Source organism: Hypomesus nipponensis, chromosome 14 (assembly GCF_054491055.1).
Source record: "Hypomesus nipponensis isolate SF chromosome 14, ASM5449105v1, whole genome shotgun sequence".
Lineage (NCBI taxonomy): Eukaryota > Metazoa > Chordata > Actinopteri > Osmeriformes > Osmeridae > Hypomesus > Hypomesus nipponensis.
Window position 1 is genome coordinate 2,992,551 of NC_140374.1, and position 15,842 is coordinate 3,008,392.

General features: G+C 47.9%; 1 protein-coding gene across 4 annotated transcripts; it reads left to right on the forward strand.

Moving 5' to 3' along the window:
• The first annotated feature begins 1,114 nt into the window (after positions 1–1,114).
• Positions 1,115–13,897, forward strand: nr1h4 (nuclear receptor subfamily 1, group H, member 4). Of its 4 annotated transcripts, XM_084673026.1 has the most exons (11): positions 1,115–1,293; positions 2,376–2,388; positions 2,466–2,538; positions 4,466–4,876; positions 6,636–6,776; positions 8,216–8,358; positions 9,286–9,384; positions 9,790–9,889; positions 10,144–10,290; positions 11,987–12,100; positions 12,460–13,897. In XM_084673026.1, exons 1-11 carry the CDS (start codon positions 1,226–1,228, stop codon positions 12,696–12,698), a joined length of 1,548 nt encoding a protein of 515 aa, XP_084529152.1. In that variant the 5' UTR covers positions 1,115–1,225; the 3' UTR covers positions 12,699–13,897. The 4 variants fall into 4 exon arrangements, with proteins under 4 accessions (XP_084529152.1, XP_084529149.1, XP_084529150.1 ...); XM_084673023.1 differs by lacking the exons at positions 1,115–1,293; positions 2,376–2,388 and having other exon boundaries at positions 2,480–2,656; XM_084673024.1 differs by lacking the exons at positions 1,115–1,293; positions 2,376–2,388 and having other exon boundaries at positions 2,480–2,656; positions 9,292–9,384.
• The last annotated feature ends 1,945 nt before the right edge of the window (positions 13,898–15,842 follow it).

Genomic DNA, 15,842 nt, shown 5'->3' on the forward strand with positions numbered 1-15,842 from the left:
GAGGGAAAAGTCGTGAAACAGGAGGAGAAAGAACTCCCAGGTATGGTGGCGTGAGCTTCCGTGTCAGATCAAATCCACGTCAGCGCTCATAAGTTAGTCAGAACAAACAATATTAAAAATAAACCCCCTCTCAAACACGATGTGACCACACAGGAGCCCCGAATGTAGTATAAACACTGCCCATGCCTCCAGAACAATAAATACAAACCATTACCGTCATAGTGAATCAATACAGGAAACAAAGCATGAGACAGTTCAAAGCACAGCTGGTGGACCAGTAGGGGGGTGGTGTCACCCCTCTTGAAGGCATTCACTGCACTGTCCCCCCATACCATCCCCTCCCACCCAATTCTCACTCCCATCCTACCCCCAGCACAAATCAGATAGAATCCAAACAGACAACGGCAAAGGTTGTGTTTATTTCTGAAGGACGGCATGTTGACTCAGAAGGGTCCCGTGGCTTGGAGCAACCACCCTATCAATGATTAATCCCATGTTGTTAGATACATTAAAGGATCATAGAGATGCAGAAGCTTCCCTCATCTGAAATAACAACCTTTTCTACAGCTTGAAAACAAGATGTCTGACAGCCCAACGCCTCAAAAGCCATTGTGAGAGGGGGAGTGTCAGTCAAGTAACATCCAGGACATCATCTTGGGATGCAGGGTTGAAGCCAACCTCTGGACCATGACAACACCTCCAGGAGCCTGACCTACACCAGACATCTCATGTAGTCAATTCCATGGCAACCAGGATCTCATAACTGTGTCCTTAAACTCTCGCATCCAAGCGGTGAGGTCCAACATTCGACTTTCACTATTCAACGCGACACGTGTTTGGTATCAATTGTGATTAAAGCAGTTCGGGAAGTGGTTTCGATGAATGAACTGAGTTTGTGCTGTGTTTTCGGCTGTAATCGGGGATGTGGGGGTTTGTGTGTGTGGGAGGGCGGGCTAGACACCCTGGGAGTCAGCTCTTGGGGAGACACGGAGGCTGGGTGAGTTGTTGTGGAGGTCGGGGGGGGGGCGCGTAGGGGGGGGGGGGGCGCAGGGGTCGGGGTGGGGGTGGAGTTGACGGGGGTAGGGAGGTTGGCTGTGTTGCTTGTGGAGGGAAATGGACAGTTTAATTAATAACTATCGTCCCTGTTCTCCATGACCCCAGTCTGTCACACACATCTCTCCGGGAGGATTCTGCCAGATGCTCCAACAGTCATTAGCAAACACTGATGGTGCTGGACTGCACAGTTTGGAGATCTGAAGGCGGACGCAGGCTGGACGGCACCGAGTCATCCAGGCGCAGGCTGGACAGCACAGAGTCATCCAGGGGAGACAGAGGTAAAGACCACGAGGTGGGAATCTCTCGGAGCTGCCAGTGGAGTTGAGGCGTCTTTGATGTTGATGAAACCAAGAAGCTAGGCAGAGAAGGAGAGAGAGAGAGAGAGAGAGAGAGAGAGAGAGAGAGAGAGAGAGAGAGAGAGAGAAGAAAGAGCGAGACAAAGAGCTTTGTGAGAAGTCGTTTCTGTGTTGTAGGTTGTCAGACTGGTCCTAAGGCTATGGTTTGTATTTTGATGTGGGTTGCAGCAGCTTGATCTCAGGGGAAATTAGTCCTGGATAATTAAAAGTCAGGTGAGATTTATGAGCGGTTCACCGGTGGCTGTGTTATCACATGACACATCAGGACTCAATGTGGCCCACTGTCAGGTAACACCTACACAGAGAAGCCACAGTAGAATCTCACTGTGTCACTGACTGTCTCACTATCTGTCTCACTATCTGTCTCACTAGGTACTGTCTTATGATCTGTCTCACTATCTGTCTCACTATGTAATGTATTATGATCTGTCTCACTATCTGTCTCACAATCTGTCTCACTATTTACTGTCTCACTATGTAATGTAGTATGATCTGTCTCACTATCTGTCTCACTATCTGTCTCACTATCTGTATCACTATCTGCCTCACTATCTGTCTCACTATCTGTATCACTATCTGCCTCACTATCTGTCTCACTATGTACTGTCTCACTATCCGTCTCACTATCTTTGTCTTTCTGTCTCCTGTCTACCTGTCTCACTGTTTCCACTGTCTACTATCTACTGCCTCCACTATTGCCTCACTGTCTTCAATCTTACTATCTACTGCCTCCACTATTGCCTCACTGTCTTCAATCTTACTATCTACTGCCTCCACTATTGCCTCACTGTCTTCAATCTTACTATCTACTGCCTCCACTATTGCCTCACTGTCTTCAATCTTACTATCTACTGTCTCCACTGTCCACTGTCTCTTATCACTATTGTCTGTTGTCACTGTGAGCCCCTCTACCATTACAGGAGAGGGAAATGTGCAGTTGTGGCAAAATGAAACAACCATAAGTGGCGTGCAGCGTGTCATCAAGCAGCTTCTTATTTACATGAACTGAATCACCTACTCACCGATGCATTCATGCCTTTTGCAATGTTACAGGATTGGACGGAAGGGGAGTTTACTGGTGGATTCTTTCCTTGTTCTGGGTCCAATCATATCTCCACAACTTTAAGTTGGTCCTGCACCATGGCCTAAAATGAATGAGTGGGTGGGCCCCGATGTCAGTGTGGGGGGGCCAATACAGATCCCCATTGATGGTTACTCTCTTTCTGAGACATCCCACTTTGTAGGTAAGTGGAGTCAGTGACCAGATCTGACATACATCGCTGTCACAGTCTAACCTTAACCTTAACCTTAACCCTCAGACCCTTTGATCAGCGTACCTCAACAGTAACTGGATAGCCAAGTCAGGACAGCTAGCCACACAGGCCAGGCTAGGACAGCTAGCCACACAGGCCAGGACAGCTAGCCACACAGGTCAGGACAGGACAGCTAGCCACACAGGCCAGGACAGCTAGCCACACAGGTCAGGACAGCTAGCCACACAGGCCAGGACAGCTAGCCACACAGGCTAGAACAGGACAGCTAGCCACACAGGCCAGGACAGGACAGCTAGCCACACAGGTCAGGACAGGACAGCTAGCCACACAGGCTAGGACAGCTAGCCACACAGGCTAGGACAGCTAGCCCCACAGGCCAGGTCAGGACAGCTAGCCACACAGGCCAGGACAGGACAGCTAGCCACACAGGCCAGGACAGGACAGCTAGCCACAAAGGCCAGGCCAGGACAGCTAGCCACACAGGCCAGGCCAGGACAGCTCGCCACACAGGCCAGGCCAGGACAGCTAGCCACACAGGCCAGGCCAGGACAGCTCGCCACACAGGCCAGGACAGGACAGCTAGCCACAAAGGCCAGGCCAGGACAGCTAGCCACACAGGCCAGGCCAGGACAGCTAGCCACACAGGCCAGGCCAGGACAGCTCGCCACACAGGCCAGGCCAGGACAGCTAGCCACACAGGCCAGGCCAGGACAGCTCGCCACACAGGCCAGGCCAGGACAGCTAGCCACACAGGCCAGGCCAGGACAGCTCGCCACACAGGCCAGGCCAGGACAGCTAGCCACACAGGCCAGGCCAGGACAGCTAGCCACACAGGCCAGGCCAGGACAGCTCGCCACACAGGCCAGGCCAGGACAGCTAGCCACACAGGTCAGGCTAAGGATGGCAATGCAGCTCATGCAGCTTGATGCATCCGTCACACAGCAAGGTGTAACGATGCAGAGAAATGTGCCTAGCGGGTTAATGAGTGACCATGGCAACCTTTGGCCCCCTTGGCACTCCTCAAGCAGACAGCAAGGTGTCCTGTGGGCATGAGCTGCTGCACTACTGTTTCTCTGGGTTTGAGGAGACACTGGGGATCAGAGAGAAGCATGTCCAAGGAGAGGGGCAGCCAGAGGTAGAGAGAGAGGGGAAAGAAGAGAGAGAGAGGAAGCCAATCCTGGGAGAGCTGGGTCTCACTAAAATGGCAATGGTCCAGAACAAGTCTTCAGGAGGTCAGTATCTCACCAAGGTTCGAGGCAGGATGTATGGATTGGCTGATGTAAATACAGCTGGTGACAGTATACGTCAGATTACATATTGCATTTGAGGGAATTTTGTCACATTTTTATACTTGTCAATCTACATACTTTGATAAAAAAGAAAAATGAACTGTAAGAAATCCTGTTCAACCCGTAAATCAAGATGAACCGTAAATGCTAAAATTTGAGAGTGTGTCAACTTGGGGAAAAGCTTTAAGGCAAACGTACGCTGTTTTGGGGTGTTTCTGGTTTTGGGGTGCTTCTTGTTTGTGAGTACAGTAGATGTTCAACCTGGGCCCTTCTATCAGTCCATGGTATGTTCAGACAGCAGGTAACGCTAGTTAATTATTGTTGGGTTTATGTGGCAGTGAAGATTACTATCCGCACTTACGTTAAAGTTTACATGCTATTGATTAGCTCTCTACTGTATGTTGATGCTCACACTGTCCCTGTGAAGCTGATGATAACGTTTCATTGAAATGTAAATAGGACCATGTCACATTATTATCCCTCACCCCAGACATTTTGGCAGACCAAGGAACTTCTCTTCTCCAAGACCAGGAGGTCCTACCCTTCTCCAGCTATTCCAGCATGCAACCGTACCCCTCGGTGGATCAAGATCAAGATTCAAGATTAACTTTGCCCCCTATGTCGTCCCCTCCCTACTACCCCGGACCGCCCTACTATGCCCCCTACAGCGGGGAGGACTGGTATGGCCCTGCTGCCATGTACGAGCTGAGGAAAGAGCCCCTGGAGGGCGGCTATGGCGGCGAGGTGGACGAGGCGCCGGCAGCGTTGGCGCCAGTGGTGTGCCGGAGGTCGAGGAACGCCTCTCTCGCAGGGCGGGTGAAGGGAGAGGAACTGTGTGTGGTGTGTGGAGACAAAGCATCAGGATACCACTACAACGCTCTTACGTGTGAGGGATGTAAAGGTAGGAGGACCTGAGGACACAGTTACGTGTGAGGGATGTAAAGGTAGGAGGACCTGAGGACACAGTTACGTGTGAGGGATGTAAAGGTAGGAGGACCTGAGGACACAGTTACGTGTGAGGGATGTAAAGGTAGGAGGACCTGAGGACACAGTTACGTGTGAGGGATGTAAAGGTAGGAGGACCTGAGGACACAGTTACGTGTGAGGGATGTAAAGGTAGGAGGACCTGAGGACACAGTTACGTGTGAGGGATGTAAAGGTAGGAGGACCTGAGGACACAGTTACGTGTGAGGGATGTAAAGGTAGGAGGACCTGAGGACACAGTTACATGTGAGGGATGTAAAGGTAGGAGGACCTGAGGACACAGTTACGTGTGAGGGATGTAAAGGTAGGAGGACCTGAGGACACAGTTACGTGTGAGGGATGTAAAGGTAGGAGGACCTGAGGACACAGTTACGTGTGAGGGATGTAAAGGTAGGAGGACCTGAGGACACAGACACTGTTGTTGCTTTGGCTCAGGCAGTGGAGCAGACATTGATTGCAATTGAAATATAATTGGATTTGATTTGTTTCACTTGTTCAAATGCTACTCTATGCGTGGGCTTGGATCTAACCTCGTGTTAATCCTAAACAAGTGCATCGCAGCTGTTGTTAGACACTAAACACTTCAACTTCTCCAGCTGATCTCAGAGAGAATGATGTTCATTAAGACGAGAGCGGGCTGGCTACATTGAAATATTCCACAGAGGAAATTTGATTGTGAGGTGGAGAGGAGAGAGTGCAATCGGTGACTCACAAGTTATGTGCTGTTGACAAATGACTTGGAAGTTGTCCCGCACTTATGAATGAGTGTTTGTTTCTTGAACTGTACTTAATTTTAAAGTTCCATGATGGCTTTATGTGTGTGGCGAGAAGAAGCTTTCACTTTTGGTTGTTCAGAAAGACTTGGTGTGTTAACTAGTATATCAGAATTAGGTAAATACTACCAAGGTTATTTTATGAGTGACTTTGGCACCCTACCAAAGTAAGAATGGCCTTACCAGTCACATTACAATTCTGAACTTTGTTGCTTTGGGTCCGGTTTTCCTGTTTTGGTGGGGTTAGCTCTTCAGGGTTGTTCTGTCCTGGTGTGTCTGTTCTGGTGTGTCTGTTCTGGTGTGCCTGTCCTGGTGTGCCTGTTCTGGTGTGCCTGTTCTGGTGTGCCTGTCCTGGTGTGCCTGTTCTGGTGTGCCTGTTCTGGTGTGGTTTGTTCTGCATGGTGGTTCTGTCCGGGTGTAACAGCCAGATCAGGTTCCCTCTCAGCTTACTGCTGTACAATGGGCCAGAAAACATGAGCTGGGCAGGGTTAATGTGTGTCATTGTGCTCATTGCCAGGTCCCAGAATATGGAATTAACGGTTCCTAAGTTGTTTTGTGAGCAAGTGTGTGTGCGTGTGTGTATGGTGTCTTTATGTTACATCATTTAAACAACGTGACGTACTCTTGGTGGTTCCATTGCAGAGACGTTGAGAGCGTCTATAAATAGCTTCCCTCAAACCAGCCACCCAGTCAATTAGAGGGTCCATTACAGCAGTCAGCAATGCAAAACGTTCCGAAGGTATCATGTCAGAAGTTCCCATATTATCACAGAGTTCAACGATGTGTGTTACTGTGAAAACGTGAAGGTTTCTTGTGGTTGGGTGTTGGATTATTCCACTATGGCAGCATGGTAATCCTGTCCCCTCCCTCCCACCTACCCCCATCTCTTCCCCCCTTCTCCAGGCTTCTTCCGACGGAGCATCACTAAGAACGCCGTGTACAAGTGCAAGAACGGCGGCAGCTGCGAGATGGACATGTACATGCGCAGGAAGTGCCAGGAGTGCCGTCTGAGGAAGTGCAGAGAGATGGGGATGCTGGCCGAATGTGAGTCTGCAGCTCTGGGGCGCCAGCGTGGGCGGGCCCTCTTCAGACATCCTCACATGCAGCACCATACCCAGTCTAATAAGGGATCTGGTTACATGTAATTAAACAGACTATATGTTCATGGTATATATAATTACAGCAGAGTATCAACAAAGCTACTTACTGTACTGCAGTACTTGAGTGGTGGCTTGGTAAATATGCAAAACAAAAATTTTCAGGTTATAGACAGGCTACAGAGACAGAGACAGACAGGCTACAGAGACAGACACAGACAGGCTACAGAGACAGACGCAGACAGGCTACAGAGACAGACGCAGACAGGCTACAGAGACAGACGCAGACAGGCTACAGAGACCGAGGCAGACAGGCTACAGAGACAGAGGTCTGTCTAGAGGCTTCTATAGACCACTGCAGCTCTGAGGACGTCAGTGTGTCCCCATGGGGACCCTTTGGGACCCGACCATATCAGCAGTTACACACAATGCATTAGAGGCCATCCGAGAAAAGTTCATTGTGGAGTCTGACATGCAGCAGACTGAGGCAAAAGGACATTGTGGGACGCCTCACACAATGGGGGGGGCTCGGCCCCGTTCATGGAAAAACTATTAAGGGGCGGGATGGGGTGGGGTTTGGGGGGCAGAGAGAGGGGGGGGGGGTTGCACATAGGCTGGGGAATAAAGTCATAAAGAACTCTCTTCGTAGGATGAAATGGGAAATTGTAAACATGATTTAAGAACGGTTCACTTCAAAGTGGATTCTCCCGTGTTGGTGTAGTCATGGAGGAAACCCAGGTAGCAAGTCCATTTGGATCTGTCAGGAGAGGAGGAGAGCGGAGCAGGAGAGAACGGAACAGGCTCACGTTACTCATGAATTCTGCAGGGGAAGTTGTGATGAATATTGCAGGCAGTGGCCTGTTCTGAGCCCCGGCCCATAGAATGACTAGCTGAGATGGGACCGCGGGCTGCCAGGCAGATTCCCTGCTGCCCAGACGTTGCTCTGGTGTCAGGGACTGGAGGTGTCTGGCATCTCTGTTTCAAGACAGAAGCAGATCTTTGACTTCAGCCCAGGTTGTCAGCCCGGAATCCACAACAAGATATTTCTGAATCGCAAAAAGAAAAATCACAAAATCGAAATTTGATTTTACAGTGTGATTATAGATGTCCTCAGTATGGCTGAACACCATCTACTGTTATATGTTCAGTATTAGCACAGATTATATTTGAATTGATGAACGGAAGCAATTAAATAGAGTTTGCACCAACACCAAGTATTTATGTATCTCTTTCTTGACTAAGGTGCGATTAGCATTGTCCATTGACCTCCTGGCAACTGTTGCTAGGATTGCATCACTAGAGAAATGGGAGCAGTGATGACGCACTCCATCAGCCCCCTCTCTGACCCCTGACCCTTGACTTCTGGACCCCCCCCCCCCCCCCCAGGCCTGCTGACGGAGATCCAGTGCAAGTCCAAGAGACTGAGGAAGAACACCAAGGCCTCTCCAGGGAGGTCAACAGGGGATGAGGCGGAGGGGGGGGACATCTCAGACACGAAGCAGGTTACATCCACCACCAGACTATCAAAGGTACACCCTCCTCCCTCGGCACTCTCCACAATCCTACACACCCGTCGGTGTTTAACAACAGTGTTGAACGTGTCGGCAAGGCTTTCCAATGTATCTCACTTCAGGACACCAGCGGATTTGCTGATCGACTTAATTGTTGTTATTATTGTTGTTGTTATCAAGTGTACACGGGTTGCTAAGTGTCCCAGTTCAACCTGTGTACAGGGTTGCTAAGTTTCCCAGTTCACCCTGTGTACAGGGTTGCTAAGTGTCCCAGTTCACCCTGTGTACAGGGTTGCTAAGTGTCCCAGTTCACCCTGTGTACAGGGTTGCTAAGTGTACCAGTTCACCCTGTGTACAGGGTTGCTAAGTTTCCCAGTTCACCCTGTGTACAGGGTTGCTAAGTTTCCCAGTTCACCCTGTGTACAGGGTTGCTAAGTGTACCAGTTCACCCTGTGTACAGGGTTGCTAAGTTTCCCAGTTCACCCTGTGTACAGGGTTGCTAAGTGTCCCAGTTCAACCTGTGTACAGGGTTGCTAAGTTTCCCAGTTCACCCTGTGTACAGGGTTGCTAAGTTTCCCAGTTCACCCTGTGTACAGGGTTGCTAAGTTTCCCAGTTCACCCTGTGTACAGGGTTGCTAAGTTTCCCAGTTCACCCTGTGTACAGGGTTGCTAAGTTTCCCAGTTCACCCTGTGTACAGGGTTGCTAAGTTTCCCAGTTCACCCTGTGTACAGGGTTGCTAAGTTTCCCAGTTCACCCTGTGTACAGGGTTGCTAAGTTTCCCAGTTCACCCTGTGTACAGGGTTGCTAAGTTTCCCAGTTCACCCTGTGTACAGGGTTGCTAAGTTTCCCAGTTCACCCTGTGTACAGGGTTGCTAAGTTTCCCAGTTCACCCTGTGTACAGGGTTGGTGCAATGTGCAAGCCACTGTGTTTTGTTTTTCCAAAGGAGAAGGTCACACTGAGTCAGGATCAACAGGCGCTGCTGAGCTTCATCGTCGATGCGTACAACAAACATCGAATCCCTCAAGACATGGCCAAAAAACTGGTACAATATTGCTTATTTTCCCATATCAACCAGTAGCATTAATGTAGTAGGCATGTTTGTGTGAACATGATTTTGAGATCTGTTGTCTGAGTTTGTGTCGGGCTGACAGATTCTCTCTGTCCTAGTAAGAGGCGTGCTGTGTTCTCCCTGTGTCAGTGGGGGTTACGGTACTTTTATCAGGAATTCGAGGCCTGTATCTCAGTCAAGGTTGGCCATGTATTGTCATGCCAGTGTTTTAGACTGTTTTAGTCTTGAATTGTTTGTTCTCTTCTTTTCTGCCGCTACAGGAACACTTCAAAATAAAAGTGATCTTACAACTCATTTTGTCACCTTGTCTGTGCAGCTACAGGAGCATTTCAAAATAAAAGTGATCTTACAACTCATTTTGTCACCTTGTCTGTGCAGCTACAGGAGCATTTCAATGCAGAAGAGAACTTTATGCTCCTGACGGACATGGCCACCAGTCATGTTCAGGTTCTGGTCGAGTTTACCAAAAACATTCCAGGTCTGCATGCCCTCAACATTAGAATGATGGTCTTTTGTCTTTGATGTACCGGAAAGGAGCTTCGCTCATTATGTCCATTGATAAACATACACACATATCAATCAGCTTATATTTAATACTGCAATAACAATAAAGATAACAGATCGTTTTTTTTGCTATACCTAAACTGTGTAAGCTGGGTGTGAGAATCAGAAACGATCCAATAATGTTTCCTGTTGAGTAGTGTGTTAACCAAGTTGGTGTGTGTCTTCCAGGTTTCCAAGCCCTGGACCACGAAGATCAGATTGCCCTGCTAAAAGGCTCAGCAGTAGAGGCCATGTTCCTGCGATCGGCCCAGGTCTTCACCAGGAAGATGCCCTACGGACACACCGAGGTCCTGGAAGACAGGATACGCAAGAGTGGTGAGATAGATCACAACACCCCAGCACTGATCATATCAGCGACACACAGTCTTATTACAAGGTTTTAATACCCGAAAGGCCGGCAGGCAGGCAGGTAGATAGGAAGACACAGAAAGGCTGGCTGAAATATAGCCGGGCAGTGGGCACACAAATATATAAATAGGAAGTTTGGCAGATAGACAGGCGGGCGGACAGACAGATAGGCAGACAGACAGGGATGGCCAGCGTGAATAATAGAAGGTTCCGAGTGAGGACTTCTAACCTGTTGATCTAGCAGGCTTGTGTTACCCGTGTACAAGGAGCCAGACGGCCCCTACTGGCTACTGTTTCACTGTGCTGTGAGCCTGGTCACGCTGCCAGGCAGGGAGCTACAGGAGGCAGGCTGGACAACTCACACCAGCCCATCCCCAGATATCAGACTCACACACTGCAGGTGTTCGTGTTAGGACCGGGAGTGGGGGAGATCCGGGAGGTTGGTGGATTTGTCGACTTGCAAAAGATTTGTCTTGTCGCCAAGCTTATTTATACATCTTTATTCATGACTTGGGTCACTTTCAGATCTGAGTGCCTCAGCCTGGCTGTCTTTGATCCAAAGTCATCCAACCCAATATGTTGTCAAGTGCAGTCTGTGCTGTCAGCCTATCTGAGCTGTCACTGCTGTCACTTCCCTGCCTGGACAGCTGAAAGCCAGCGTGCCAGAGCTGGTCCGAGTGCATGCGTCACCACGATCCCCTGGCGCCAGTCCAAAATAATAACCAGGGCCTGAGATATTCATGCTAAAGGCCAGTGAGGGGGAGAGGAAAGTGATGCTGTCTAAACAAGCCATTGTTCTTTATCTAAACATCGAGGGGTTATTGTCCCGCTCTCTCTGCCTCAGAGCCCCTCTGGCATTTCTGAAGCCTTCAGACTTTGGCCTGACAGGAGAAGGGCTTCAACCACCCCCTCAGAATTTTGATTCTGAATAAAATCCTCGGAATGATAAAATAGCACGGACGTCCAACCGCTCCAATGTGTCACGGCGCTCATATATATATATTTTTTTCCTTTTCTTTTTTGTGTCATTGGCAGGAGAATGTGTTGATGTTCTTTTGACAGTCTTTGTTTGCTCTGGCCATTATATATCCAGCACTGCCACCCTGTGGGGGTGGGGGGGGTGGAAGCCGAACCAAAGGGCCCACTTCATTCAAGACATGGACCCCGGGCTGCTTACAATATCTTCCCAACTTCTTTTTTTATGGCAAATATCTCGATGAAACCATACTGTCCATTTTGAAACATCTATGAGCAAAGGTGGTGGTAATATCGAGCTCAAAGGTTAGTCTAGTGCTTGAGTTGACTGAGACCGGATCAAATCTAGTACATTTCTGCCGTCTGTTTGGGTCGCCGGTGCCTCCTGGTCTGCCAGTAGAATCCGTCGGCTCGATTCTTCTCCAGAAACAAGGAAATAGCAAACTTTCATTGGTTTGACGGACAGATGAATTGCTGAATGACATTCAGGGCTTTTGTCCCTTTGCAGGGGATGTGTAAGAATGGTATGTGCATTTGTGGGTGTGCCCCTGTCACTGTTAAGCTCAAAGTCAAACCTTGAATGTGTCATCTTTGCATAGTGTCACAACACCTATCAGGAAGTTGACATGTTAACAAGCCTAATATGTAATGAAACTTTTTACAATGAAGTCATGTGTTTGATCCACAGGCATATCAGAGGAGTTTATCACACCCATGTTTAACTTCTATAAGAGCATCGGAGAACTCCACATGCTGCCAGAGGAGCATGCTCTCCTTACCGCCATCACCATCCTGACCCCAGGTCAGTGTGGCAGGGGACAGGCAGGGATACAATAAGCTTCCTCTTCATCAATCAGAACTGGGTGGAATGTTTTTGATACAGTCAGATTTCGTGTTGAGCTTGATCTGTCTAGCCTACTGCAATCAAATCCATTCAAATCTTAGGCAAATGAAACGCACCTACTTTCAGATACTGCCCAGAATAACCGCCTTGGTCAATCCTAAGGCAGTGTCTTTTCTAAGTTTTCATTTAACCTTAATTTTACCAGGCATGTCAATTAAGAACACATTCTTATTGACAATAATGACCTGGCAATGTATGAAAGAGCTCTTGTGAGGACAATGTGGGAATGAAAAGGTCCTATCCCCCCTGTCGCGCAGAGCGCCCATACGTGAAGGACCAGCCGGCCGTGGAGAGGCTTCAGGACCCCATGTTGGAGGTCCTGCAGAAGTTCTGCTGCCTGCAGCACTCGTCCGAGCCGCAGCACTTTGCACGTCTGCTGGGCAGGCTGACGGAGCTCAGGACCCTCAACCACCACCACGCCGAGATGCTCGCGTCCTGGCGCATGAGCGACCACAAGTTCACTCCGCTGCTCTGTGAGATCTGGGACGTGCAGTGACCCCCCCCCCTCCCCCCCTCCTCCACACACACACTTGCAGTGACCCCCCACACACACACACTTGCAGTGACCCCCCACACACACACACTTGCAGTGACCCACGCACGCACAAACGTTTCAGACCCAGGATGATCATGTGACCATCTCAGACGATGCGCGAGCTCCTGAAGGCTCTCAGGGCAGACAGGCTGTTGGACGCGTCGACTGTTGTCGTTTTTACATCATGTGTATGCTGATGTCATGTGATGTATGTGAGTTGAGGATCTGATGTGTGCACGTACAGAGGTACAGAGGTACAGAGGTACAGAGGTAAAACCAAATGTGACAGTATTTAAAAATAGGCTGTATTGACTCATTTAATGTACGAATGACTGACACCCTTAGTATATAAACCTACATGTAATCCCCTCTCAAACGCGTAAGGCCTAGTCACTGTTGACACTCATCATATTGTACCTGTGTTTTCATGTTGCTACTTGTCTGAATTGTTGCTTTGGAGTGACAATTTGAAATTACTTGAGTAATACTGGACATTTATCAGAGTGTTTCACCAAAAAAAGATAAATAAAATAATTTTGGCTGTGTTGAATAAAAATACAAAAGACATACATAATACTAAAACATTAGTTTATATACAACAGCCAATAAAAAACGTGTGTTTGTTGTATGTTTTGTGTAAAATATATTTGATTTACAGCCACTGAAAAACCTGACAGGATATATATCTGTTCCTGTTGCATACTCCGACCAGAAACTATGCCATGAATTAAGTATTCAAAAACATCTAGGTGTATAAATTTACTATTACAGTATGCCTTCATTTGTAAAAATTGTAAAACATGATTGAAGATCAAAGTAGATTTAACTTTTATCCTGTAGATATCTATGCCACTCATTAGTATTCAGTATAATCTGAATCTTAATGTACTGGTGTTTCTTGAGTTTTCATAGTTATTATTATTTTCTAATTTTGTAAATGTTTTACTGTAACTTTAACCATTAAGATATACTATATACTATCAGGGAGGACCTGGTCAAACAGCACATGACAAAAGACTAGAAGGGTTGTTTTATTTACGAAGTTGATTTTCATTTAATATAATGTGATATGTTGTGTGAGTGGTGGATGTAAGGTGTACGAAAACAAAAACAGATCTAGAGTAAACTAAATAAGATAATAATAAATAGATTTAATTAGGTTGACTTGTAATGTGTCTTGAATGGTTCTCAACACAACAATGATCACAGATACCCCCCCACACTGATAACCAAGATTAATTTCCTCTTAAACTTGTTACACCCAGTCAGTGTTTACTCCTTTGTAAATAACAAAATCTATCAAGTTGGATACTGAAAGTGATTATATTCATCATAACTCACTTTTATCTCACCACCGTCATCATATCCAGGAAGGCCACCCTCATCCAGGTGGTGTTCTAGTTAGAACCCTCCTTGCCATCGTCTCTCTGCCCTTATCGGACATCATGACCAAGGTCCTGATCCTCAACGGTGCCAGCATCCTCTCACCCACTCTCCTGGGGGCCTCTCAGATGGTCACCAGTAGAATCCCTCTCTGAACTGGTGGGAGAACCAATAAAAGCTTGTTTGTTTTTAAGTACCTTCAGTAAGGAGGAGCCCTGTCTTTTCCGTAAGATGCCCTCCCTCCCTCCCTCCCTCCCTCCCTCCCTCCCTCCCTCCCTCCCTCCCTCCCTCCCTCCCTCCCTCCCTCCCTCCCTCCCTCCCTCCCTCCCTCCCTCCCTCCCTCCCTCCCTCCCTCCCTCCCTCCCTCCCTCCCTCCCTCCCTCCCTCCCTCCCTCCCTCCCTCCCTCCCTCCCTCCCTCCCTCCCTCCCTCCCTCCCTCCCTCCCTCCCTCCCTTCAAAGACAAGAAGAACATTTGTCTCAAGAGATCTCAAGAGAGGTCTCAGGAGTGTACCTCCTGGCTGTTCCAAAGCACTACTGTGCGAATGACAGGTGCAGCACTCGTTTTTGCTGGAGGTCGAAGATCAAACAGGAGCCAAAGGAAAGTGATACCATGCTTCTGATGGGGGAATGGGATGATGACAAACTGGACAGGACAACACGAGGCAATGAGCACCACCTAGTGGTTGGATGGATGTACCGTATAATTAAACCAGCCGTCAATTGTAAGAAACATTTTAAGTAAGTAAAGATCTATTGCCCTCTTTGGTGCCATTACATGTATAGGACATTAACAGTTTTATAAGATACAGGTGACATTCCTCTTCTTCACCTGCAAAGCCTGCTGGTAACATTCTGCCATGTGCTCATCAAGTCAAAGATCTTCATCCAAATCCCCAAGCTGCACAGGACTGGCTCCCTAAATAGGGAGCAGATGAACCGGGGTCCCATAGGTCTCATGTTCCTTCAGGGGTTTGCACTCCTCCTTGGGATGCAATATATATTTCAGAGCTTATATATGATATATACTTAATATATATATATTTTTTGATGGAATTTTCTCACAAATTGTCATATTTTTGTATTATTTAAAATGTACACAGCCTAGGGTTGGGCCTAGGGTTCTATCACCGATAGCTGATGTTTTCAGAACTTTGTGGGCAGTCTAGTGGTTAAATCAGCCTGTAGATCCGTGATCCACATGGAACCCCGTAATTCCCTAAATCTTGATGTAAAGTTGACCAGACAGATGCGTGTTGTGTTTTACTTTGAAGTGTTGAGTCCAGGGGGCCCTCAGGGCTGCACACTCAGTCCTCTACCCTGACCATGAGTCCAGGGGGCCCTCAGGGCTGCACACTCAGTCCTCTCCCCTGACCATGAGTCCAGGGGGCCCTCAAGGCTGCACACTCAGTCCTCTCCTGTAAGCCCTGTTCACGCTGGACTGGGCATATTTTGGCATCCTTGTGTGTTTTTTGATGCTGTATGTATTTATTTCAGTTTTGTGTGTGATGCTACTGCATAGAGGATTCTTGCAAGGTCACAATAATTTCACTATACTGATGATGCCATGCTATGTTTGACTTGGAATTTTGTATTTAAAATGGTGTGTTCCTTTTATTGTAAAGAAAATACTGTTTGACAAGAGTGTAAGGTTTCTTATTATTTATCTTTTTATTCTTCTTTTTATTCATCAACCAGTTAAACACACTGTGCGATCTAAAATT

Excerpts from the sequence above, each read along its gene's own strand:
- nr1h4 (XM_084673026.1), top strand. The coding sequence starts at position 1,226 with ATGGTGCTGGACTGCACAGTTTGGAGATCTGAAGGCGGACGCAGGCTG. Across the intron at positions 2,539-4,465 it reads TCATATCTCCACAACTTTAA|ACATTTTGGCAGACCAAGGA; the intron begins GTTGGTCCTGCA and ends CCCTCACCCCAG. Across the intron at positions 4,877-6,635 it reads TACGTGTGAGGGATGTAAAG|GCTTCTTCCGACGGAGCATC; the intron begins GTAGGAGGACCT and ends CCCCTTCTCCAG.